Source organism: Coenobita brevimanus, chromosome 72, assembly GCF_032717465.1.
Source record: "Coenobita brevimanus isolate Jiangsu-jjx chromosome 72, ASM3271746v2, whole genome shotgun sequence".
Classification (NCBI taxonomy): Eukaryota; Metazoa; Arthropoda; class Malacostraca; order Decapoda; family Coenobitidae; genus Coenobita; species Coenobita brevimanus.
Window position 1 is genome coordinate 7368120 of NC_137025.1, and position 25371 is coordinate 7393490.

General features: G+C 41.4%; 1 protein-coding gene across 1 annotated transcript in view; it reads left to right on the plus strand.

Moving 5' to 3' along the window:
• The window catches only part of Mical (Molecule interacting with CasL), a 302955-nt gene that overhangs the window by 249306 nt on the left and 28278 nt on the right, over positions 1-25371 (plus strand). Inside the window, exons 28-30 of the mRNA XM_080278020.1 lie at positions 13005-13185; positions 16342-16377; positions 23984-24140. Of these exons, the coding sequence (XP_080134146.1) occupies positions 13005-13185; positions 16342-16377; positions 23984-24140 (374 nt within the window). The remainder of the gene's footprint in view (positions 1-13004; positions 13186-16341; positions 16378-23983; positions 24141-25371) is intronic.

Consider the following 25371-nt stretch of genomic DNA (forward strand, 5'->3'; position numbering starts at 1 on the left):
AATATCTGTAAAATAATGCAAGGGAGGCAACATTCCTTCTTACTTGTAGAGGAAGTAGTTTAATTGTAATGGCAGGGTTGTTAATAATTCTAACAGCCTTGTTCAGAATTTTGTTTAGTTGTTTTAATGCAACCTCTCCACATCCATTCCACAAGGGTGAGCAATATTCAGGCTGAGAGTGCACATGACTCTTATAAATTACAGCTAACTGCTCATCAGTGAAGAAGTTACAGACTCTGTACAATAATCCAAGTTTCTTTGAGTTGGTTTTAGCAAGTGATTTAACATGAGATGTCTAGCTGAGGGCATTGGTAAGTGAGATGCCGAGAATTTCAATACATTTAGAGATGGGAATATTAGTAGTACTGAAGGTAATATACGAAACTGTCAATATCTGTCTATTAAGTTTGAGAAGAAAGATATTTATAAGTATACATGGGTGAGACAGGAGGGTGGAAGGGTTGTTGATAGAGCTTTGATGGACTATGTGGTTGTGTCTAGGAATGTAATAGGAAGATTGTTGGATGTGAGAGTTCTAAGAGGGGAGGGTGGAGGTATGTCTGACCACTACCTGGTGGAGGGAAAGTTAAGAGTAGGTAAGAGATGGGTGAGAGCTAGGAGGGTTAGGTGTGGCAGGGAGGTTTTGAAAGTGAGTCAGTTGGATAAAAGAGAGAAAAAGATAGAGTATCAGGAGAAATTGAAAGATGAGTGGAGCGCAGTGAAAGATCGGGAAAATGGCAGCGTGGAGGAGGAATGGCAGTTGTTTAAGAGTGCTGTGGTGGGGCATGCAGAAGAGGTGTGTGGTGTGAGACGTGTGGGTGGTGGTGTAAGAAAAGGAAGTGAATGGTGGTGCGAGGAAGTAAGTATGGCTGTGGCCGAGAAGAGACGATGCATATGAAGTGTGGCTGCAGAGGAAGGATGAGATGTCATATGAAAGGTATAAGGAAAAGAGGAATAGAGCGAGAAGGGATGTGCGTGATGCTAAAGTGACAGCAGATGAGAGGTGGGGTAGGCGGCTGACAGAGAATTTTCAACAGAATAAGAAAATGTTTTGGAAGGAGGTGAAAAGGGTGCGAAAGGGAGAGTCTGGGAAGGAAGAACGAGTAAAAGCAGAGGATGGAAGGATGTTAATTGAGATGGATGCAGTAAGGAAGAGATGGGCAGAGTATTTTGAAAGATTATTAAATGTAGAGGAGGAAAGGGTGGCTGAGATTGTGGCGGATGGAAGGGTGCAAGGAATAAATGTGTTGGGAGAGTTGAATGATTCTTTGATCACGAAGGAGGAAGTGGAGAAGGCAGTAAAGGAGATGAAAACAGGGAAAGCTGCAGGTATGGATGGGTGTGCTGTGGAATGCCTGAAGGGTGGTGGAGTGACTATTGTTGACTGGTTAGTAAGATTGTTGAATGTGTGCTTTGAGAAAGGTATGGTGCCAATTGACTGGGCAAGTGCTTGTGTGGTCCCGTTGTATAAAGGCAAGGGTGATAAGTATGAATGTACTAGCTTTAGGGGTATAAGTCTGTTGAGTGTTGTAGGTAAGGTGTATGGTAGAGTGTTAATTATGAGAGTTAGAGAGGGTACAGAGGGAGTGATTAGTGATGAGCAGTGTGGCTTTAGGAGAGGGAGGGGATGCGTTGATCAGGTGTTTGCTGTGAGACAAGTGTGTGAAAAGTATTTAGCGAAAGGCAAGGATGTGTTTTGGGCATTTATGGATTTAGAGAAAGCGTATGATAGAATTGATAGGGAGGATTTGTGGACTGTTTTAAGATTGTATGGACTTGATGGTAGGTTACTAAAAGGGGTGAAAAGTTTTTATGTAAATAGTAGAGCATGTGTAAGAGTGGGAAATGCTGTGAGTGATTGGTTTCCGTGAGAGTGGGGCTGCGACAGGGATGTGTGATGTCACCTTGGTTGTTTAATATTTACATGGATGGTGTTGTAAGGGAGGTGAATGCAAGAGTTTTAGGTGGTCTGAGTCTGGTAAATGTTGATGGTGGAGATTGGAATCTGAAGCAGCTGCTGTTTGCAGATGATACTGCACTGGTGACTGATTCAGAGGAGAGATTGAGACAGTTGGTAGAGGAGTTTGGAAGGGTGTGTGAAAGGAGGAATTTGAAAGTAAATGAGAATAAGAGTAAAGTGATGAAGTGTACGAGGTTGATAGATGGTAGGGGGATGAATATAGTTTTGAATGGTGAGTTGCTTGAGGAGGTAGATTGTTTTAAATATCTAGGGTCACATGTTGCTGTGGATGGAAGAATAGATGCAGAAGTGAAGTTTAGAATAAATGAAGTAGGAAAGGTGCTGGGAGGAATGAAAAAAGTGTTTAAATGTCGTTCGCTTAGAATGGATGTAAAGAGAAGGCTGTATGAGGGTGTTGTGGTACCGACTGCATTATATGGGGCTGAAACATGGAATATGGGTGTAGCAGAGAGGAAAAGTTTGAATGTAATGGAGATGAGGTGTCTGAGGAGTATGTGTGGAGTGACGCGTATGGATCGGGTGCGAAATGATGAAGTGCGAAGGAGAACTGGAGTTGTTCAGGAGATGGCTGGTAGAGTTGAGCAGAGGGTGTTGCGATGGTTTGGGCATATGGAGAGAATGGATAATGAGCGATTGGTGAAAAAGATAACTAGATCTGATGTGAGAGGTGTAAGGCTGAGAGGAAGACCACGAATAGGATGGATGGATAGTGTGAAGAGAGCGCTGGATGCGAGAGGGATGTCTGTCGAGCAAGGAAGAGTGGCTGTGCGTGACAGAAATAAATGGAGAGAAATTGTGAATAAATAAGTGATGACGCAGCCCTGAGGGGATATTCTCCCGCATTTGGTCTGATCAGCTAGTCAGGTCAGGTGCGGGTAAGGGGATGGGTATGTTATGATGTGGCAGGGGTAAACCAGCTCTGCTGTCGGGCCCTGCTGCGGATGTCACTGATTGCATTGCGCAGTTGACCCTTGTGCGGTGTGGTGCGGTGAGGATCTGTCCGTTCTCCCCTTTGGGGCTAAGATGTGAATGAATGTGTTTAAATGGATGAGTAAATGGAGAGTGTGTCGTCCTGTCTCGGCTACCTCCCTTTCCTTGGGGGAAGCAGCCTAGGTATATAGATAGATAGATAGATATATTTAGTTTTACTAGCATTAAATGAGGCATGGTTGTTTTGTCCCCATTCACTGATCATAGATAGGTCTTGATTTATGGAGATGGCTGTACTGAGTTGAGAGGTAGACATATTAGACTTTGTAACTGGGTGTCTGAGTGTGAATGAACTATGTAGTGTTGAGTCATCTGCATACGAGTGGATGGGGTTGTGGGTGACAGGTAAGAGATCATTAATATGAACCAGGAACAGGGTTGGAGCCAGAATTGATCCCTGCGGCTTGCCGGCGTTAATTGAGTGGAAATTGGAATATACATCATCTACAAAGTGTTGAAATGAGAGGTATTGGAATGATAAGATGTCGAAAATGAGAGGTTTTCAGCCAGTGTGGTATAGGATTGATGAAATCACAAATACAATACTGTTTAATCTCTCCAATCTGTCACAGCTTTTTATGTCCTTAGGGTGGGGACACAAGTACATTATCAGTCCTCCTGATGTGGTCGGAGTCACCCCCCAAGGCAGACATTACAGGGGTGTAGTAGCTCAATGAGATGTTGCTGTAACATCCATTTATATGGGACTTTTGATATAACTGGCCTCTTTACCTTACCAGGCAAAACTATACCAAACCAAGGACCAGTATAGGAAGCACATCTAGCAACCAACCAGACAGATATGTTAAATACAGTTGCCATGTTTGGTATTTCCTCTAATTTTCATCATTATCTATTGACATGAGGGCCAACATTAATTTGTATTGCTTATTGATTTTAGGAGAAATGCCCAGGAGTTATGAAGTGTTTGTATTGGGTGACATGAATGGGAGGGTAGGCATTGGTCCTGTGAATGATATAATGGTTAATAATGGAGTACCAGGAGAGGATGATAATGGGAAGCGACTGAAGTACATTTGTCATGAAAGGAGGATTGTAATTCTGATTTCAAACAAAGATACACATAAATATACATGGTATAGAAGGGATGGAGATCGTGTTGAAAGGAGCCTGATTGATTATTTGCTCATAGAGAAATCAATGCTGGGAAGTGTTGCTGATACGAGGGCAGCGAGAGGACGATGTGGAAGTTTGTCAGATCACATGATTGTGGTATGCAAGATCAAGCTGGGAAGAGGGGTGGACCAAGAAAGAGAGAGGAGCAGTCAGGGACAGGGACTGAGAGTCAAGAAGCTGAGGATAAAAGAAATGGCAGATGAATACAGGGCCAAAGTAGGGGAGGAGTTGGAATCAGTGACTTGGAATAAAATGGATCTGGACAGCTTGTGGATTGCATATAGGGATTGCGTAGTTAGGAATGCTGAAGCGGTGTGTGATGTGGCAAGAGTAACAACAAAGAAGAAAGGTACAGCATGGTGGGATGAAGAGGTTAAGAGAGCAGTGGAGAAAAAGTGGCTAGAGTGGATACAGGACAAAGGTTCAGATGAAATAACTGAATATATTGAGAGCAAGAAGCATGTAAAGAGACTAGTGAAGAGGAAAAAGAAAGAGGTAAATAATGATCTAGGAAGAAAAATGAATGCAAATTACTCTGAAAAGAGGAAGTTCTGGAAAGTCATCATTCATCATCATTCGGATATCCTTCCCACCCTAGGGCAGGATGAGGAGTAGCAATGTCCAGACAGCCAGAGTTTGCCTAATTCAATGGGCAATGCATCCATTTACTCATCATTCAAGCCATTGAAATCCTGGCTTTATCAGATAGGCTTAAACAAAATTTCACCATACTCTGTATCTTCACATATGCCTATCTGATAGAACCAATCCGAATGCTGTCATCTTAAAAAAGGGGTGCCAATTCCCTGGTTATGCACTTTTCCGCACAAAATTCATCCATCCAGCTCAGTCTCTTGTCAGTCCCTTAGCCTCACCAACTTCCATAGCTCTCTTCCTCACACACTCATCCACCATATCCCTCCACCTTCTTCTTGGCCTACCTTGCCTCCTTCCTCCTTCAGATTTGCTCAGATATACCTTTTTCACCTCTCTGTTGTTATCCATTCTCTCCACATTACCAAACCATCTCAGTACACTCTCTTCGATTCGGGTGTCCACAGGCATCCTCACTCTGCATCTTTCACATATCACGTTATTCCATATCCTATCCTCTCTCAGCACACCACATACGTTCCTCAGCAGCCCCATCTCCACTGGTATCACTCTTGACTTTTTATTTTCATGCCACACCATAATCTCACAACTGTATGTTAAAATTCGCACTAACACTCCTTCATGTAAGCCTCACGCAGCTGCAACACTCAAACCTCTGTTCATATAAAGGCCTTCAGAGCATCAGCTACTTTCCTTCCATGTGTCACTCTTCACTTCTTTTGCACATTTCTCTCTCTTATCTATCACTGTACCCAGGTATTTGAACTCTCTCACCAATTCATATCTCTCTCCATTCACTGTAACACCATACTGGGAGTCACCTTCTCACTCAGTAACCATCACTTTACAATTTTCAAAATTTAATGGAGAAGAACAGGGAGGCTTTAGGAAGGGAAGAGGTTGTGTAGATCAGATATTCATTCTTAGATCTTTAGTGGAAAAGTTTCTAGAGAAGGGAAAGAAGTTGTATGCGGCTTTCATGGATTTGGAGAAAGCATATGACAGGGTGGATAGACAAGGATTGTGGAAAGTGTTAAGAATATATGCAGTAGATGGGAAGTTGTTGAATGCTGTGAAGAGTATGTACGATGGTGCGAAGGCTGCAGTGTGTGTGGATGGTGAACTAAGTGAATTTTTCTCTTTGAAAGTTGGTTTGAAACAGGGATGTGTCATGTCTCCATGGTTGTTCAATCTGTACATGGATGGGGTAATAAAAGAGGTACAAGGTAGGGTAGTGGATGTTGGAGTGGCCCTGGTGAGAGAGGATAGTGTTTGGAAACTCCCTGTACTGTTGTTTGCTGATGATACTGTGTTGTTGAGTGAAGACGAAGGGGAGCTGCAAGGCTTGGTGGATGAGTTTGGGAGAGTGTGTAAGAAATGGAATCTAAAGGTGAATGTAGGGAAGAGTAAAGTGATGGTCTTTGATAGAGGTGAAGTTAGTGAATGTACAGCGAAGTTGGATGGTGAGGAATTGGAAAATGTGAGTACATTTAAGTACTTGGGTAGTGTGATGAGTAAGGATGGAGGGTGAAGGGCTTGAAAGATTGCAGCAGGGAAGAAAGGTTGCTGGTTCTTTGAAAGCAGTGATAAGAAACAGGGAAGTGAGCATGGAAGTGAAAAAGTTACTACATGACAGTATTGTGATACCGACTCTAACGTACGGAAGTGAAGCTTGGACATTGTTGGAAGGACACAAGTCAAGAGTGAGAGCAGTGGAAATGAGTTATTTAAGAGGAGCCTATGGAGTCACGTGGAGAGACAGGCTGACGAATGGGGATATAAAGGAGCGTTGTGGTGTTGATGTGGATGTGATAGGAAGCATTATGAGGAACACACTGAGGTGGTTTGGCCATGTGGAGAGGATGGAGGGTGAAAGACTGACAAAGAGAGTGTATGTGAGTGAGGTGGAGGGGGAAAGAAGGAGGGGGAGGCCGAGGATGAGATGGAAGGATGGGGTGGAGAGGTATATGAGAGAGGGAGGTGTGAGTTGGGGGCAGGGCAGTGAAATGGCGGGGGACAGGGCGACTTGGAGGCGATTCGTTTGTGGCCACCCCAAACGGGATTGAGGCGTCTGGCAATAGATAAATAGATAGAAATTTAATGTCAAGGCTTGACACTCACAGACATCTGCAAAACTCTGCACTAGTCTGCCAAGCTCTTGTCTGGTATTTGCAAGGTGCACTGCATCATGAGCAGACAACAAATTTGTGATATTCCATCCATCTGGAAAGATGTGTGGAAATGTAGAAGTGACAGTGGAAAGAAATATGGGAAGTGTAAAGGATGTAAGTGGTACATTATTAACCCATGGAGATGAAGTAAGGACCACATGGAAAGAATATTTTGAAAGTCTGATGAATGGGAATGGAGAGAGCAAAGCCATTGTTAGCATGATTGTTTTTGGAGGTGTACAGAGAAGGAGTGCAGTGACACGCGCAGAAGTGAATAACTTGGTGAAGTGGCGAAAAATGGGAAAGCGGCTGGGGTTGATGAGGTGTATTCAGAGATGATTAAGTGTAGTAGAGAGAGTGGAATGAAGTGCTTGTTGGAGATATGGAAGAAGGCATGGATGAGTGAAACTGACAGTAGAGAAAAGGCAGTGATTGTACCTCTTTACAGAAATAAAGGTGAGCGAAGTGAGTGCAAGAATTATCATAGAATAAGTCTGTTGTGTGTGGTAGGGAAGGTATATGGAAGAATTATCATCAAGAAAGTAAGGGAGATATCAAAACTCCTAATGAGTAATGAACAGGATGGCTTTAGGAGTGGCAGAGGATGTGTGGATCAGATATTTGCAGTGAGACAGATAGTAGAGAAGGCTTGTGAGAAGGACTATAGTCTGTCTCAGGAAACATGAGGGAGAGAATTTTACAAAGCCTTTGCCAAAATCGGAACACGAGTGACCGTGTGAAGGATTAAGAGGTCCCTTCAGGATTCTGGACCTTCCTCCTTCCCTCTTCTGTTTTCTTTCCTCTACACACACACACACACACACACACACGACGCTTAAATAATAAAACAATGTGTAGCCTCTATTTATCTATCAGTGCTCAGATATCGGTCCATATGAGGAGGGATGGAGGATGGGAGTGGCCCGGGTCGGAATCTGGGGAGGGTTAGGGTAAGGAAGCCAATGAAATAGCCATGAAAGATGAAGAAGAAGAAAAATTATTTTATTTTATTTTATTGTTTTATTATTATTCTTTATGAAAAGAATGTTATGAAAAAACATAAACTGATTTACAATAGTTTTACTGATCGAAGGATCAGCAGTAGCATTTCCTTAATAAATATTCATTATTCTCTATAATTTACATTGAAAATACAATCTCTCTCTCTCTCTCTCTCTCTCTCTCTCTCTCTCTCCTTCCCCTCATCCTTCCTTCCTTCATGTTCTCTCCATCCTTCCTTTGCCTTCTCTCTCTCTCTCTCCAGTCTCCACATCCCACCACTCCCTCCCTCCCCTCCCTCTCTCCTCCCCCTATTGTAAACCCTCTTTTGTCAGTACTTGCCAGAACATTTACAGTCGATTACTCTCTCTCTCTCTCTCTCTCTCTCACACACACACACACACATACACACCAACGGGTACCATGAAATTTAAAAATGACAGTAAAATGAATACACGATATATTTTGACCAGTTTCCCTCTTTCCTTCCTCACCTTCCTTCTTTCCTTCTCATTTCCCACCGTCTTTTCTTCCTTTGCTCTCTCTCTCTCTCTCTCTCTCTCTCTCTCTCTCTCTCTCTCTCTCTCTCTCTCTCTCTCTCTCTCCTTCCCCTCATCCTTCCTTCCTTCATGTTCTCTCCATCCTTCCTTTGCCACCTCCTCTCTCTCTCTCTCTCTCTCTCTCTCTCCCCTCGTCCTTCCTTCCTTCATGTTCTCTCCAACTTTCCTTTGCCTCTCTCTCTCTCTCTCTCTCTCTCTCTCTCTCTCTCTCTCTCTCTCTCTCTCTCTCTCCCTCTCCCTCCCCTCGTCCTTCCTTCCTTCATGTTCTCTCCAACTTTCCTTTGCCACTCTCTCTCTCTCTCTCTCTCTCTCTCTCTCTCTCTCTCTCAAGTCTCAAGAAGGGTGGTGGACTGCGGGATAATGCGAATATGGATATCCAGCTCTGAAGCGAGGGGAAAACTGCAGACAACTCTTTGTCATCTCCCAGGAGTCAGTCAGGAGGTGCTGTGACCTGAGATGCCAACTTACAAATTTTTGATGACAGGCGAATCAAGCTCAGAAAAAAAAAAAGTAAAATAAAAGGAATAATATGCTATTAAATCTAAATATACAACAAATAACTGGTCCAATATTTTTCATTTATTTTTAGCACTTTGTTTAAAAAAAAAAAAAAAAAAAAGTTGCATCCAAAAACAGGAACCACAGTTCATACTGACCTGTGAGCATAGTTGGTCACTTATACCCATTCATTCATTGTGTGTGTGTGTGTGTGTGTGTGTGTGTGTGTGTGTGTGTGTGTGTGTGTGTGCGCACGCGCGCATGTGTGCGCCTCTTGCCCTCAGGCCTTGTCCCTGGCCAGCCTGTATTCCCACAGGTCGTTAAGTCAGGTGCGTTCAGCCTTTGACAGTGACTTTCAAGTAAAATAGACGATATTCTACCCTTATCTTTCCTGAGACAGACTATAGAATATGTTTATGGCATTTATGGATCTGGAAAAAGCATGCGACAAAGTAGACAGAGAGGGATTGTGGAAGGCTTTGTGCATTTACGGTGTAGGTGGTTAGCTGCTAGGTCCCATCAAGAGTTTTTACGATGGCAGTGAAGCATGCGTAAGGGCAAATGGGCATCTAAGTGAATGGTTCACCATCAGTGTGGGTGTGCAACAAGGTTGTGTGATGCCCCCATGGTTATTCAGTATATAGTTTATATGGATGGGGCGATGAGAGAAGGAAAAACACGAGTAATGGAGGGAGGAATGGTGTTGGTAGTGAATGGTGATGGATAGAATATCTCAAATTTGTTGTATGTTGATGATGCAGTGCTGCTTGCAAATACCAGACAAGAACTTGGTAGATTAGTGCAGAGTTTTGCTGGTGTCTGTGAGTGCCGTGCCTTGAGAGTAAATGTAGAGAAGAGTAAAGTTATGGTTATTGAGAGAAAAGGTGACTCCCAGTGCGATATTACAGTGAATATTCGAAGAGAGACTGGGATTGGTGAGAGAGTTCAAATACCTGGGTACAGTGATAGAAAAGAGAGGAAAATGTGCAAAAGAACTGGAAAACAGAGTGACACAAGGAAGGAAAGTAGCTGGTGCTATGAAGGCCTTGATAAGAAACAGAGGCTTGAGAGTTGCAGCTGCACGAGGTTTACATGGAGGAATGCTAGTGTCATCTTTAACATATGGATGTGAGACTATGGTGTGGGGTGAAAAGTCAGCAGTAAGACCAGTGGAGATGGGACTGCTGAGAAATGTATGTGGAGTCCAGAGAGTGGATAAGATGCGGAATAATGTGATTCGTGAAAGATGCGGAATGAGGAAGTCTGGGCACCAGAATCGAAGGAAGTGTAATGAGATGGTAGGGTCATGTGGAGAGAATGGATGACAATAGAGTGGTGAAAAGGGTATATTTGAGCAAATTCGAAGGAAGGAGGAGGCAAGGTAGGCCAAGAGGAAGGTGGAGGGATATGGTGGATGAGTGTGTGTGGGTGAGGCTTAAGGGATTGACAAGAGATTGAGCTAGCTGGATGAATTTTGTGTGGAGAAGTGTGTGACCATGAATTTGGCACCCCTTTTCAACGTGGCAGTGTTCGGATTGGCTCTATCAGATAGGCATATGTGAAGCTACAGAACATGGTGATTTTTTTTTTTTTTTTTCTATCAGATGGAGCCAGGATTTTGAGAGCTTGAATGATGAGTGAATGGAAGCATGGCCCATTGAAATGGGCAAGCTTTGGCTGTCTGGACACTGTTACTCCTCACCCTGCCCTACTGTGGGAAAGGAGGTCCGGATGATGAGCCAGGATTTCGAGGGCTTGAATGATGAGTGAATGGAAGCATGGCCCATTGAAATGGGCAAGCTTTGGCTGTCTGGACATTGTTACTCCTCACCCTGCGCTACGGTGGGAAAGGAGGTCTGGATGATGATGATGATAGATGATGATGATGATGATGATGATGATGATGATGATGATGATGCTTATTGATTTCTCATATATCAAGGAACACATGCCAAACCAATACAATATGGATTTATTGACGTCACAACTTGTCGTACATAGGTACCCTCCAGACCAATTTTTGTATATACTGTACCAACCCCAGGTCTGGTAAAGCAGGTCCCAGTTGGACATTTTTATAACAAACTGCCAGATGTCCCATCCACCTTTTCCTCCAATTACTCTGTTATTGTGAGGTTTCATTGTACTCAATATCCATAACAAGGTATTTATATTCCTCACATAGTTGTTTCATTATCATTGTAAATGGAAAATAAAGAAACACAATATAATTGTTGTAGTTCTGGCCTCAGACGTGGTTAGAATCGAACCCTCCGGATGGCAGAACTCTGGTAATGTGATGGGAAGTGAAAGGTTTAATCTTCTGAATATGGGTGATTTCACTATAGTTTACTGTATTTTTGTTGCCACTTTTTTTTTTTTTTCCAACTCAAGATTGAAGGAATTAATTAAAGTTGTATGTAACCTTCCCAGTTCAGAAAGTCTGTCCTAACCCCAATAAAATCATCAGGAGATGGAGGGGGGGGGGGTGAAGACGAGGTTAAGGATGTCTTATTGGGAAAGATTATTTGACAGTGAAAATGGCAGTGTAGAGGAAAGGATAATGAGATTGATGAAGATGGTGTATGCAAGAATGAAATTAGGTTGAGTGGTGATGAGAATGTTGAAAAGGAGTTCAAAGAATAGAATGAGTGAGAGTAACAGAGGTCTGAGTATTTGAGAGAATGAGACATACCAGATATAAGTAGAGAACAAAGTGGGGTGTAAGAGCTGTATGAGAAAGATACAACATAGGGAGTTATGAAGTGATAAGGTTAAACCCAGAGTTATCGCTGATATGTAGTTGTGGAAATTTCAAGTTAACTTTTTTTATAAAAAGGAATAATGATGTGCCCTGTTTTTTAGTGCAACACTTCTAAGGTGAGTAATGGTGAACATATAAAGATAATTATAGTACTTCTGTGACCTTGTGCATGCAAGTTAATATCAGTATAAAAACATCAGTTGTGAGAGTTGTTGTTGTTGCTGTGGCATAACCATTCTATTTGTAGCTCATGGAGTGAGGCAGAAGTTTGTCCTTGTATTGTAAAGGGTTTAGCTAGCAGTATTTTATGGTTTCACAAGATTAGCTCTTCAAGGCTATTTGCTCACTTCCTTACATGTCTTCAGTCTTTCTGCAAGTTTGTTGCATTTTCTTCTTTCTTATTTCACTACAAGCATACTTGCAGGAATGTGACAAGTGATATAGAAAGCCAAGTATTATTCTGATAATCAAATGACATGAATAAGCAGATACAGTAATCATGTCAAGGCAAGTTAGTTTTAAGGCAGATCATGTAGAAAAACAAATGTTCTTTTGCAGGTGTCAGAATGAAAACTCTCCCATCTCCCCATTGATCATTATGGTAATCATATTGGCCATTTGAAAGCAATGTTGGATTGGAAAATCATTAAATGAGAAGAACAGGCCATAGGAATGAGATGCAGCACTGCTGAATAATTAAAGAGGAATGCATTGATATATGTGCCAAACAAAGTCTTGGAAAGTAAAATTAAGGTTACCAATTGAAGGAAGGAGGCTATATTTTGTTGAAATATACTACCTCACCTAGCCTCATTGATTCTTTCTTATTTCAGCCTAATCCTACCTCACCCCCATTCTCTGTTATGTTGCCTCATCCAGTCTCAACCCCCCTTGTTTTCTCTCTGCCTTATCCATTCTCTCGTCTTGCCTTCCCTTGCCCCATCCATTCACTTAAAATTTATGTGCCCTGCTCTGTCACATCCTTTTCCTCGTCTTTCCTCCTTACCATGCCATATCCTTTCTCTCGTTCTGCCTCCCTGCCTTGCCACATCCTTCTCTTATTTCTGCCTTACCTTCATAACCCTGGTTCTGCCTTTTTTCTGTCTTCCCCTTCCTCACCCACTTTTCCTTTTTTCTGTCTTGCTGTACCTCACCCACTCTCCCCTTTTCTATCTTTCCCTGCCTCATTCATTCTCTTTTTTTCTGCCTTACCCCGCCTCTCCCCAGCTTTCCACTTTCCCGCTCCTCCCCTGTTCACACAATAAGCCTTCCCCTGGCTTGCCCCACAGACTGAGAAGATCCGATCGAACAGTGCGGACGTTTTAGATGGTCGAGGTGCTGTCGAGGGTCCCCGAACAGCTCTCTCCCTACCCACTTCCCCCACACGCCGACCCCCAACCCTCCCCACCTCACCCACCACTTCCCAGACCTCATCCTCCACTAAAGCCTCATCTCCACCCCAAGCCTCAGGTGAATGTTTAACACTTAATCGCTCATATTAAACACACTGCATAGCTTTCACGTGTAGTTTTTTTTCTTTCTTTTTTTTTTTTTTACTTCTTTTATGGTTTTACTGCTAACATATTGCTCATGTTAATTTCTTGTCTCATGATTCATTATTTTCACCTTCATGATTTGTCTTGTATTGTCTCATGTAGACTGCAGTGAAGCAATGGTAAATCCTTTATTGAAAAAACTTAGTGTATACACTGTACTAGTAATTGGACATGAAGTTGTCCATAGGGCAAATAATGTAGGTTGATCAGTTTAACAAACCTGTTCCAGATATGATCAACATGATATAATTAATTATGAAGGATGTTTGATAAATTTGTCATCCAGTTCTCAAAACTGCCCTGCAGCTTAAAATGCATTGTGACTGAAATGCAAAAGATGGCAGAAAATTTTTTATTAGAATTCCGTGATTATGTGTAGAGGTTTTCATGAAGTAGAGGGTTTACTTTATATTTCACACTGCTCCATTTATTTCTTTTATAGCATGAAATAGCATACATTTGTTGGAACCAAGTCAAGTGTCCATTCGTATTGCTATCATTGTCTCAGCTGTGTTGCATAGCTGTATGACAAAAACAAGAGGATCATGCATGTACAGTATAGTTGTTTCTTAGGCCTAATGCCATCCTTGATTATAGCACCTAGAATGGAGTCATTATTCAGTTTTCATATTGGACAGAGGAGCCTCTGTGGTACAGTGGTAGAGTGTACGTTTCGTAAACGGGTGAGCCAGGGTTCACACCCTGCCAGGGTAATAAACTTTGGGAGTGTTCACCCAGCCACTTATTGCATTGGTGGACACAAGGGGTGCTGTGGTTGAACCAGTGTCGCTTACTATAAAGTATGCTTGCACCCAATCAGCTTGCGCAGGCCGATTACACTTGGTTCACAGACTACACACACATCCAAAGCCACTCCAACACTACAGTTACACTTTCAAGCACTTCTCACCCTACATACAATCTCTACCAGACAGTCTAAGCCACTTGGCAGAGATACGTTGGTTGTATCATCCCGACTTCGGTCGGGATAGGCCGATCCTGCAGTGGATACTAAAACAGCTGATGATGATGATGATATTGGACAGAAGATTGCTGGCCAGATTTCGAAGCTGATAGTACTGTACTGTACCATTGTGTTGAGCAGCCTTAGTAGATGTACACTCATGAGCCATTGTTTCTGCTCATCCTTTACTCCCACCTCTGGCTGCAGGGAAGCTGTAGCCAGGGTTTCACATTGAATGAAGACCTGCTGTTCTCTGTTAAGATGGCAGTTCAAAGCTTTGCTAGGTACAAAGGAACAGTTTGTGAGGACATGACTGTTTGTGTTGTGTAGGGTAGCTGTGAACTACCAACTGTACTTTTTCATTCATTGTGAAACTGTTACTATGACTTCTTTCCAATCAGAGGTAAAGGTAGAGTGTAAGCAGAAATTTTTGTTTACAAGTGCACAGTGCATCAGCCAGAATGTGCATGCCACATTAATGGTATTTTGCAGGTTCAAGTCTCATTAGCAATTATGCATGGTATACACACCTTATGTGTGACATACCTAGGACACCATGCACACCTAAAAAACTTGTGATTTTTTATATTCCCCCTGCATCTTTATTAGGCATGTTAGGAGTGCCTAATGTCCATATATATTATCTCATCCATTCAGAACATGGCAACAGTATTTTTAGTATTGTAGTACAGTATATAACTTTCGTATTGGTAGGTGACGTAGGTGATTACTGTGTTTGATGCAAGGTAAGGATATGATGGTGAGGTGATGTGTGTAGGGTACAGCCTCATGTAATATTGTAGCTCTCAGGTAGTGTACAGGGTCACTACATTTTGTATATTCACTGTAGTATAGTTGCCAGTGTAGATTGAAGATTAAACTTACGTAGCTGGTTTGTACGCATTTGCTGACTGTGTATTTAGACAATTTTTTAATTGCATTTTTCCAGTTTTAGTCATATTTATGCACTGTCAGAAATTGTATATATAGAAATGTATGATTAGCTCATATTTTTTCTACACATTATGTTGTAGTATTATATAATTTTTAGCTTTTTTCTGTAAAGATATTTATCAGTTTTGGTTGTGCTGTTCAGTAAAGTTTGTGTATAGCTCTTCTGACTTCGGTGTCAGTCACCATGTCTCTGGTCTTCTCATCCTTTATTCTTTTCATCTTGTTATCTTTAGTTTCCCCTCCTTGTCTCCCTTATAACATCCATATCATTACACTGTTTTGCAGCTCATATAGAAAGTATTTATTCATTCTGTAATGTATGCACTATTCACCTCTGCAGCACATTAGTTTCCCTGCTTTCTGTCTTCAATTTCTAAACTTTCCTAAATAAACTTTCATACCACTAATTGTTTCCCTTTCGCAGTCCTATATACTAACCACTTCATCCTGTAAAGAGATTGCTAATCCCTTCAGTGTGATTGATCTGTCTGCATAATAATATCAGGTGGTGGTAGCAGGATAACAATTAAAAGCCATTCTACTGTATTGAAGGGATGAACGATATTAATCTCTACCTGTTCACTAATTCTCTACTGTGTTATGTATCTTTAGTAATATAGAGAATCTTTCCATGTAGCCTTTTGTAGAACTGATGTATCTGAATCTGCTAGAACCTCCTCATGCCCTCGAACTGTAATATGTTTGCTGTTATGTAGTTTTCCCACTTCAGAGATCTTCTTGAATTGGTACTTAATCTGTTTCTCTGTACAGTATTTAGTAATCAGCTGTCTCATGTAAGCTTTCTGTTTCCTCCTCTAATTGTTTCACTAACAACCTTCCCTGACTTTCCCCTCTCTGCTTGCTTTGCCTGCACCTTGTCTTGCATCCTTCCTTCCTTCCTGATTTTCCTTCCTCTCATCTTTCCTTCCATCCTTCCTCCTCCCTCTTCCATTCCTGATGATCTGCCCCTCTTTCCTTCCTTCCTTTTCCTTATCTTCCCGTTCTGTATCTTTCATCCTTCTGCTTCCGTCCCTCCTTTCCTTCCTTCTTTTGTAGTCTCTCGAGCTCCATCTTCCTTCATCCCTGTATGCCTGGTTAAGTTGCTCACCCCCACCCCTCTTGCCTGTTGCGGCCCTCCTCTGATGTGGACAGATCCCCCCTCGCGGCTCTCCACACCGCGAATAGAAGGTACGGTATCTCTTGCCTTGCCTTTTCATACAGAAGCTTGCTTTACCATTCATGTCTTATCCTGCCCTGCCCTCCTTTGACATTTTAAACTAATGAAAAGTTGTTTCAAATGCCTCATTCATCTCTACCATGTATCACTCTGCTTCATCACTGCTTATGCTGTGCCTGCAGTTTAACCTTCCTTCATCATACAAAAAACTTCAGTGCATTGAGCTAATTGGAGAAGACCTAATCTGATACGGTACAGTAATAGCAAAAGGGTGATGTGAGTGAGTTTTCAATATATCAGAAATTTTGGGATGCATCAGACTGCAGTCCAGTAGCTTGTATTTCAAAAAGTCTGGTGCAACCATGTGAGTTGGAGACAATATTAAAGTAAAATATGCACATTAATATGATGCTGGACTAAATATTGCATAAAGGTATACAGCATGTGTCCTTCATGAGGATTTATAATAAAAATTATTTGTCAGGTACCAAATACCAGACAAGAGCTTGGTAGACCAGTGCAGAGTTTTGTAGATGTCTGTTAGTGTCGTGCTTTGAGAGTAAATGTAGAAAAGAGTAAAGTGATGGTTATTGAGAGAGAAGGTGACTCCCAGTGTGATGTTACAGTGAATGGAGATAGTTCAAATACCAGGGTACAGTGATAGAAGAGAGAGGAAAATGTGCAGAAGAAGTGGAAAGTACAGCAACACAAGGAAGGAAAGTAGCTGGTGCTATGAAAGCCATGAAAAAAACACTGGCTTAAGTGTTCCAGCTGCGCAAAACTTACATGAAGGAGTGTTGGTGCCAACTTTAACATTCGGACGTGAGACTATAATGTGTCATGAAAATGAAAAATCAGGAGTAAGAGCAGTAGAGATGGCATTGTTCAGGAATGTATATGGAGTACACAGAGTGGATAGGATATGGAATAATGTGATTCATGAAGGATGCGGAATGAAGAAGTCTGTGGACACCAGAATCGAAGAGTGTACTGAGATGGTCTGGTCATGGAGAGAATGGATGACAATAGAGTGGTGAAAAGGGTATATCTGAGCAAATTTAAAGGAGGGAGGAGGCAAGGTCGGCCAAGGAGGTGTAGGGATATGGTGGATGTGTGTGTGAGGAAGAGAGATATGGAAGTTGTTGATGCTAAGGAACTGACAAGAGACTGAGCTGGCTGGATGAATTTTGTGCAGAGAAGCACATTACCAGGGATTTGACACCCATTTTTAATGTGACAGCATTTGGATTGACTCCATCAGATAGGTATATGTGAAGCTACAGAATGTGATGAAATTTTTTTTGGCCTATCTGATGGAGCCAGGAATCCAGGGGCTTGAATGGTGAGTGAATGGAAGCGTGGCCGATTGGATTGGGCAAGTTTGAGCTGTCTGGACGTTGCCACTCCTCACCCTGCCCTAAGGTGGGAAAGGAGGTCTGGATGATGATGATGATGGTTACTATTATTATTATTATTTTTAATATTATTATTATTATTATTATTATCATCATCATCATCATCTCAAAACAAGAACATTCATCATTGGTTTCCCCGCATTTCATGTCATTTATATCTGACTGGTTTGATGTGAGAAGTCCATAGCTTATGGTATTCAGTACACTCAAGTTCAGTATGGTGAAACAATTCTTGTTTGGTTAATATGCCTGCTTTTATGCCTCATCCCACCAGCATCATTCTACACTGAGGTTCCTAGTGTACTCTATGTGCCGGCAAATGTCGGATTAGCATTGGGTTTGTGACTATATTGATTTTTTCGCAGCTGCTTTGCTAGGCATACTGCTATGTTCACATATGGGCTTTTTGCTTTGTGCCAAATACTGTACAACGCTTTATGACCGTAATTTTGATTGGTAGTGGTTTTGGGATGCAAGAGTGAGTGGAATGATTGGTGATAGTGAAGAAGACAGTATCCTTAGAGCCATATTCTCATCAACCTAGCACCTCCTCCATACTAGTTTATTTCTGTATATGCCACATTTATATTCTTTTCTATGTTATTAAATACAAGCTGTTTCTGTATTAACCCATCACGTCCCGACCGATTTTCCACCACTGACTCCCCCCAGTCCCGACCAGTTTTGGAAAAAAAAAATTTGGGCTCAAACCTCCGCTTTTGGTGAGAAACATCGAAAATTCATAGAGAAATCGCTCACTGAGGTTTAAAATACTCGATACAGGTAGCAGTACTCCCTTACCTTACTGTGTTTTCTATCAGGCTGGCTCCAAAGAAAACGAGTTCTATGGGAGGGTAACCATTCCACACCACTCATAAACGGTATTTATTTATTTATTTGGTACGAATTTCTATGTAGTACGAGAGTATATTGATTTTCAAACAGTAATATAGGCAATATAAGCATTGTTTCACTCACTAACACATCAACATACCTGACCTATTTTGGCGACATTACCTGATCATCATTTCTGACTGTTTCTTCCTCTTATGCTACGTAAACCTTGTCCTCCACATTATCATCAGTTGAGGAATCACTCTGGCCCTGAATACCTTTATTAACCAGGTCACTTGTAACAGATGAATTGCCGAGACAATGGCATGTGGGGGGGGGGGGAGGTCATTGGGTAAGGCATTGTCCTTGCCCGGCATCTTGTAGAGGAAGGTGTCCCATGTATATGTACCAAAAATCAAATGCAAAAATTGAAAATTGCACAAATTATGAATCTTGCAATTGCGCGACGTACCGGTACATCGACGGGTCTAGCTATGACAAAACGTTGCAGTGTACCCATACGTCGACGGTATGCCTCGGGTTAAGAAGACATAAGTAGTACAGGTAAGCCCTTAATTCACGCGAACTTTTTTCACGCGATTTCGGTTATCCACGAATTTTTCTTACAATAATTAAAACAAAATTATAATAATCAAATAAATAATTTTAATATACAAGAGAAATAAATAAAATATAAAAATGCCTACCTGCTGCCCGTGTGCATACATATGTGTGTGTGTGTGTATGTGTGTGTGGGAGGTAGGTCTACCACGCACCACAGTCAGTTTGAATCCGACGGTCGAACCATGCATGACTGGCCAATCGTTATTTGTGGCTTATTTTTCTGCCTTCCAGTGATTGCTTGCCTTGTCTACCAACATGGGGCCTAAGCATAGTGCTAGTGATGCATGTGGTAACACACCAAACGGACTAGTAAAGTGATGTTGCTGACAGAGAAAGTTAAAGTGTTGGACAAACTTCAGGGAGGAATGTCGGCGACAATTCTCCGTCAGGACAATTCCCCGTCATTTATTTACATACCAGTTTATTTAGCAAGTACAGTACACTAGTTTTTTACTTATATGAGTTATAAAATCCCCCTGAAAATTAGTTATTAAAGTATTAATTAATCAATAATAAGTATATTAATAGAATGATGGGGAATTGTCCATGTTTTGACGGTGAATAGACTTGATGGTGAAATGTTTCAGAACCATATGTTTGGGGTGAGTCAACTGTTCATACAATAAAGAAGGAGAACGTAGCATACGGGAGACAGTGAGGGCTAGTCCTCCAGACTGCTAAAGTGTCTCCACCTACGCCTGTGAATTGTCTTGGAACCTGTGAATTGTCTTGGAACCGCATGTTTGGGGTGAATGAGTCAACTGTTCATACAATAAAGAAGGCAGAATGTAGCATATGGGAGGCAGTGAGGGCTTGTGCACCAGGCTGCTGAAGTGTCTCCACCTACGCCTGTGCTTGTCAGGTTTCAGTGTTAAATTTCTTACATTTTTGTTGTTTTTCATACTTTATGCTAGTTTATAAGGTGTATGTAGTGCATAAACAGTATTATTCAGATGTAATATACTTAATAGACATGCGTAATTATGTGCACACAAGGGCAGAACGTATACGCGAATTTACCACACGCGAAGGGTCTGGGAACCTAACCCTTGCATGAATTAAGGGCTTACCTTCAAGAGAATATGTGAAGTCTGAATCATAAATCAGTCTGAGGTGCTAGAGTATCCTGAAGTCATGAGAATGTGGCTGTAGTGTTGTGGATATATACTATTCAGCAGGTACCTCTTACATCCCCTCCATAGGTGTCTTCCGACATTTCACAAATTTGTGTTCAGCCCTCAGTGACTCTCTTCCCCTGGGTGTTGGGCCCAATCACTTTATGGTAAACAAGAGGCTTGAAAAATGCACAGTAAGTTCCCTGCTAATCAAAAAAATGTCTTCTGATCAGGGTACCCTTAAATTTCAGTTACTGGTACCTGTTAAGCTTTTTGCAGCCAAATTTCTTGTCAGTATTTGAAAATAATTAGTCACAGTTAAACTGGACTCCACTCCTTCAGCCGATATTTTTAAAATGATGTGTGTTTGTTTCCCTTTCACTTTCTGTATAGAAGTGAATGTCTAGCTATCTGTCTATTGCCAGATGCCATAATCCCTTAAGGGGTGGCCATTTGACTTTGAGTTATTTGTTTTACAGGGAGGGGCACTAACCCTCCACCAACCCACTTGTTGACACTTAGGGAGCACGTATGGTTTGGTTATATGGTTACAACCCAGCGTTGTAAATGGCTTCTTGGCTTAATGTACACTATGTAAATGAGTGCATCAAAGTTAGGCAAACTGTTTATGTATATTAATGTACAGGATGCTCTCATGTTTCGACTGGGATGTGTTTATAAAAACACGTCATACAGTATGATGATTTATTATATCACAAATTTAGAGTTGTAGCAATCGTAGAGGGAAGCAAAATTGTTGCATAATTAGAAATTGGGCACTGTAGTTATGGTGTAGGAAAAAAAAAAAAAAAAGTTACATTTCTATAAGCAAATGGTCATATAACACTCATTGTGTTTTTGTCTGTATAGTTATTTATTGTATGTTATTAATACTATTGTACAGAATGTGTGACAGTTAGTTGATTGAATGATCAAATGAGGGATGTTGTTAATACTGTTGTACAGAATGTATGACAGTTAGTTGATTGATTGATCATATGAGGGATTAGTCACTGTTGTATGCATCACATAAAGTCTGCAGTTGAGATTGGGGGGCAAGGAATAGTTTTGCATATGCAAGTCATTATGAGGAGTTGCCAGACTAACATGCTGCCATACATCAGTTATTGCATTAATGTATATTGAATATTCTTGAAATATGTGTCTATGGATCTCATTGTGAAAATGCTTCTGTTAGTAGATGGAGTGCTGACTTTTACAAGTCCCAGTTTTTCGTAATATACTTACTGGTACTTTATAACAAAATTAGTTTCACTGACTAGTTGTCCATGTATTCATTACTTATTACTGCATTTCCACCTTAGATATTTAAACCAGCCCTTCTTTTCACCTGAACGTCCTGATTTATGCTTATTATGACCCTCGGGCATGATTTTGCAAAGTAAGTCACTTGGTTATGAAAATAGAAACACATCATATGAGAAGTAATAACACCACCAAAGCTGTAATGAGACCTGAATATAACCAACCATTGCAGTGTGGCTTAGATTTTCACACTTTCAAGATTATGTGCTTGTAGGTATCATCAAACTGTGAGCATATTTTCATTTAATTTTCTCACACCAGAATTGAAGGTATTGATTTAGGAAATGGAAACATAACGAAACTTTTTTGGTATAAATGTGTAAGAAAATTCCATTTTTCTTTTATTTTCATATCAGTCATAGGAAGTCCATTTAACAGAGAACTTACTGTATTACAAATGTAACATGCAGATCATGTTTTATTGAGGTAGCATGTCGTTGACAGGTTGTTTTAGTGTTCCTGTAAAGATGAGTGGTATAGCATGGTGCACCTAATTTTGTTGTGCTTATACAATTTGCTACCTGAGCACCAACCCAGCTGTAACACTAAATGCAAGTGCCTTAACTGTGTGCATGCTTTTCTCTTGCGCATGTGAGGAGAGTTGTGTTTTGCTTTTCTAGCTTGTTTTGTAAAGTGAGATGGTTTGCAAGAGGAGTGTATTTCACATTATTCTGTAATAAAAAAATTGTGGTGGGTGGGGGCGCTCACCATTCACTCACTCAATGTAGTGCTGCTCTCCGGCGTCTGCCCTTTCATCTTCTCCCTCCTTTCCTTCCTGCCTCTTCTGTCTTTCTTTACTTCATTCTTTCCTCATCCTTCTGCCTGCGGGTGACTTTACACTCCCTCTTTTGTCTTTTTTTCCTTCGTTCTTTCCTCCTCTTCTGCCGATGGGTGACTACACTGAGTGACAAGCCAAATGGTTTCCTGTATACCAGGAAACCATTTACTACGCTGGGTGGTAACCCTATAGCCAAATTATGGCGCCTGGTGGTTTAATGGATAATTCCAGCGCTCCAATCGGATTGAGCCGGTGAAGGTTTATATCCCAGGGGTGGTTGGGGTTATTGCTCATGTAATGCCACTCAGGGATGAGTGAGGCTGGTCACTCTCATCTTAAATGTCAGAACCAACATGCCTAGCCCCGGGCTCTTATGCTCATCATGGGGCAAGTTAAGATTGGATGATGGATGAATGGAACACTGTAAACTTGGATTAGTGAGTCAAACTCATGTTAAAAAAAAAAAAAAAAAAAAAAAAAAAAAAAAAAAACAGGAGTCAGAAGTCACAGCCCATATTTACATCCTTATACACATTACATCAATGTAAATAAATTCATGTTGTCCTTTGAGGCCTCTTTATCCCAGCTTGATGCAGCACACTCAAATATTCTTATATAAAGTGCCAAGCATTTCCCCAGAGAAACACAGGTAGAGCACTCAAGAAGGCAGTGTCACTACCACTGTAGCTACACCCCAGCTACTGATTACCCCATTTATGGAGAGTGATGGTATTGGCAATGTGTGCTTGATATGATGTGTTATATGTTTCGGAGTTTGTATTAACACTTTAACCTTTTAATTTTTAGCGTCTAGGCATTCTAGAGTGGAGTTTATGTATCAGATGTAAGATCAGAAAGTACTTTAGGTGTGTGCTTACATATAATTCTATTCGTAATTTATTTTTCATTAATAGGTGACTATTTTAGAACCATTCAAAAAAATTCTGATCATCTTCCGAACCCAGTTTTCCATTACAGTTTCTCAAGCACTCCTCACCCAATCTCTGGGATGTGGAGGCAAAATGCAACTTGAGTGATGCACTTGCTTCTGGGTAGTGGTTGAAGGGTCAAAGTAGAATGTATTAAACCCCATCACCAGAAGGGATCTCATGTGCTATATAAAGCCTTGGTCAATCCATCCATCCATCCATCCTTCTGTCCATCCATCTAATCCTGTGTTGCTCCATGAGGAGCATAAGAGCTCGTGGCTAGGCAAGTTGGTCCGGACATTTAAGATGAGAGTGACCAGCCTCACTTTTCCCTGAGTGGTATTACGTGAACAGTAAGCCCCAACCATCCCTTGGATGTAAACCTGCAACTGCTCAATACCCAAAATATAAGTCATCATACTGAATAATTAAATGGAGATGTTACCAACCCCATCATGATTAGAAGCTTCTCCCATAAGTAAATAAAACTGTCAGATGGTACCAGAATATAATAAAAAAAGACATCATAGCCAAAAGGTTAAATGAGGATTTCGTGTTCTGTGTTACCAAGTGTGTGATTAAGTGCCCCCTTGCAGAGGAGAGCCTGTCTGAGGAGGAGTGTAGTCCTGTGTGTGGCGGGGGTGGCAGTGGTGGGGGCACAATGGAGCGAGGACAACAGCCACCCTGGTCCTCCTCAACTACCAGGAAACAGCGGTCAGCCCTTAAAGCAGCACGACAAGCAGAGCTCAAGAGGTCTGCCACATTGTACATTATTACATTTAACATTTTTAAAAGCCTTGGACCTTCAGCCATACTAGTATTTGTAAGCCTTGATCACCTGATGGCTGCTTTCCAGGTTGCTTGATTTTTTACAGCATCTTGGTTCATTACCCTAAGGTCTTTACTTAAGACCTTACCCCATCTTCTTTTAGCTCATCCCTAAGTGTTCATATCCACAGTCTTTTACAACCATTTAACTTCCTCAGTTCTCTCCACATATCTGACCCATCTCAGTCTACGCATTCACATCACATCACTAATTTACTTTAATACGAAACCATTCCTTAAGTGGTGTGCTATCCAGTATAGGCTTCAAGGGGGCTTTACTTATCTCACTGTCCTTATCTTAGCATGCTCCAGCCTTTGTTTACAGTCCTACAACATCATCTTTTTTACATAGGCAACAGACATTTTCCTGTTTACTTGAAATGAGAGTCCTATCATTGTCGATGGGGTAGCAGTTCTCTGAAGTTTAGGCACATCTGATTTTGGCACTGGTGCCTGCCCACACTCCACTGCCAGCACTAATATCCCCGAAGTAGCAAAATTTTTTCCACAAACTTCAGATAATCCACCAAAATCCACACTATCCGCTCTAACAGCAATTACGTGATTTTCCTTGCATATACCACCCTCATAGTTCACAATTTCCTGCTTACCCTGCACACCATTGAAGCTCTTCTTGTACATTTATTTGATACAGCAGGTATGCAGAATTGAGTTACTACCCACATTTATCTTACATATAATGCAAAGCCATTCTCCACATACCACCACCCTCATTTATGTCTTCATTGTGATCATCATCATCACTATCTTAATCTTCATTTTTGCCATTATCATCATCATTAGCCAAACCTTATTCCTCAGCCAAATAATGAGGTGACTATGTGATGTCTGTCCTGAATTTTATAGCACAAGGAGATAACATGAACTGGTCTCTTCATTTCATTTAGAAGGCTTTGTACATGTTTGCTTGCCAGCCTTGTTCATTTAATGGTGGTTGTCTGTGTTGCACAATCTCTGGTTGCAACTTTGTTCATATCTCCATATGTCCAGACACTTTGGTCTTTACCTATGCATTATATCACCAGTGCCTTCAGTTCAGGCTGCTCATTTGCTTTTCTGCAATTTGCAGTTCTGCCGTGCAGGAGAGTACTAACAGCCCTCTGTCCATCCTGCTTCCCATGTTTTACTGCCATAG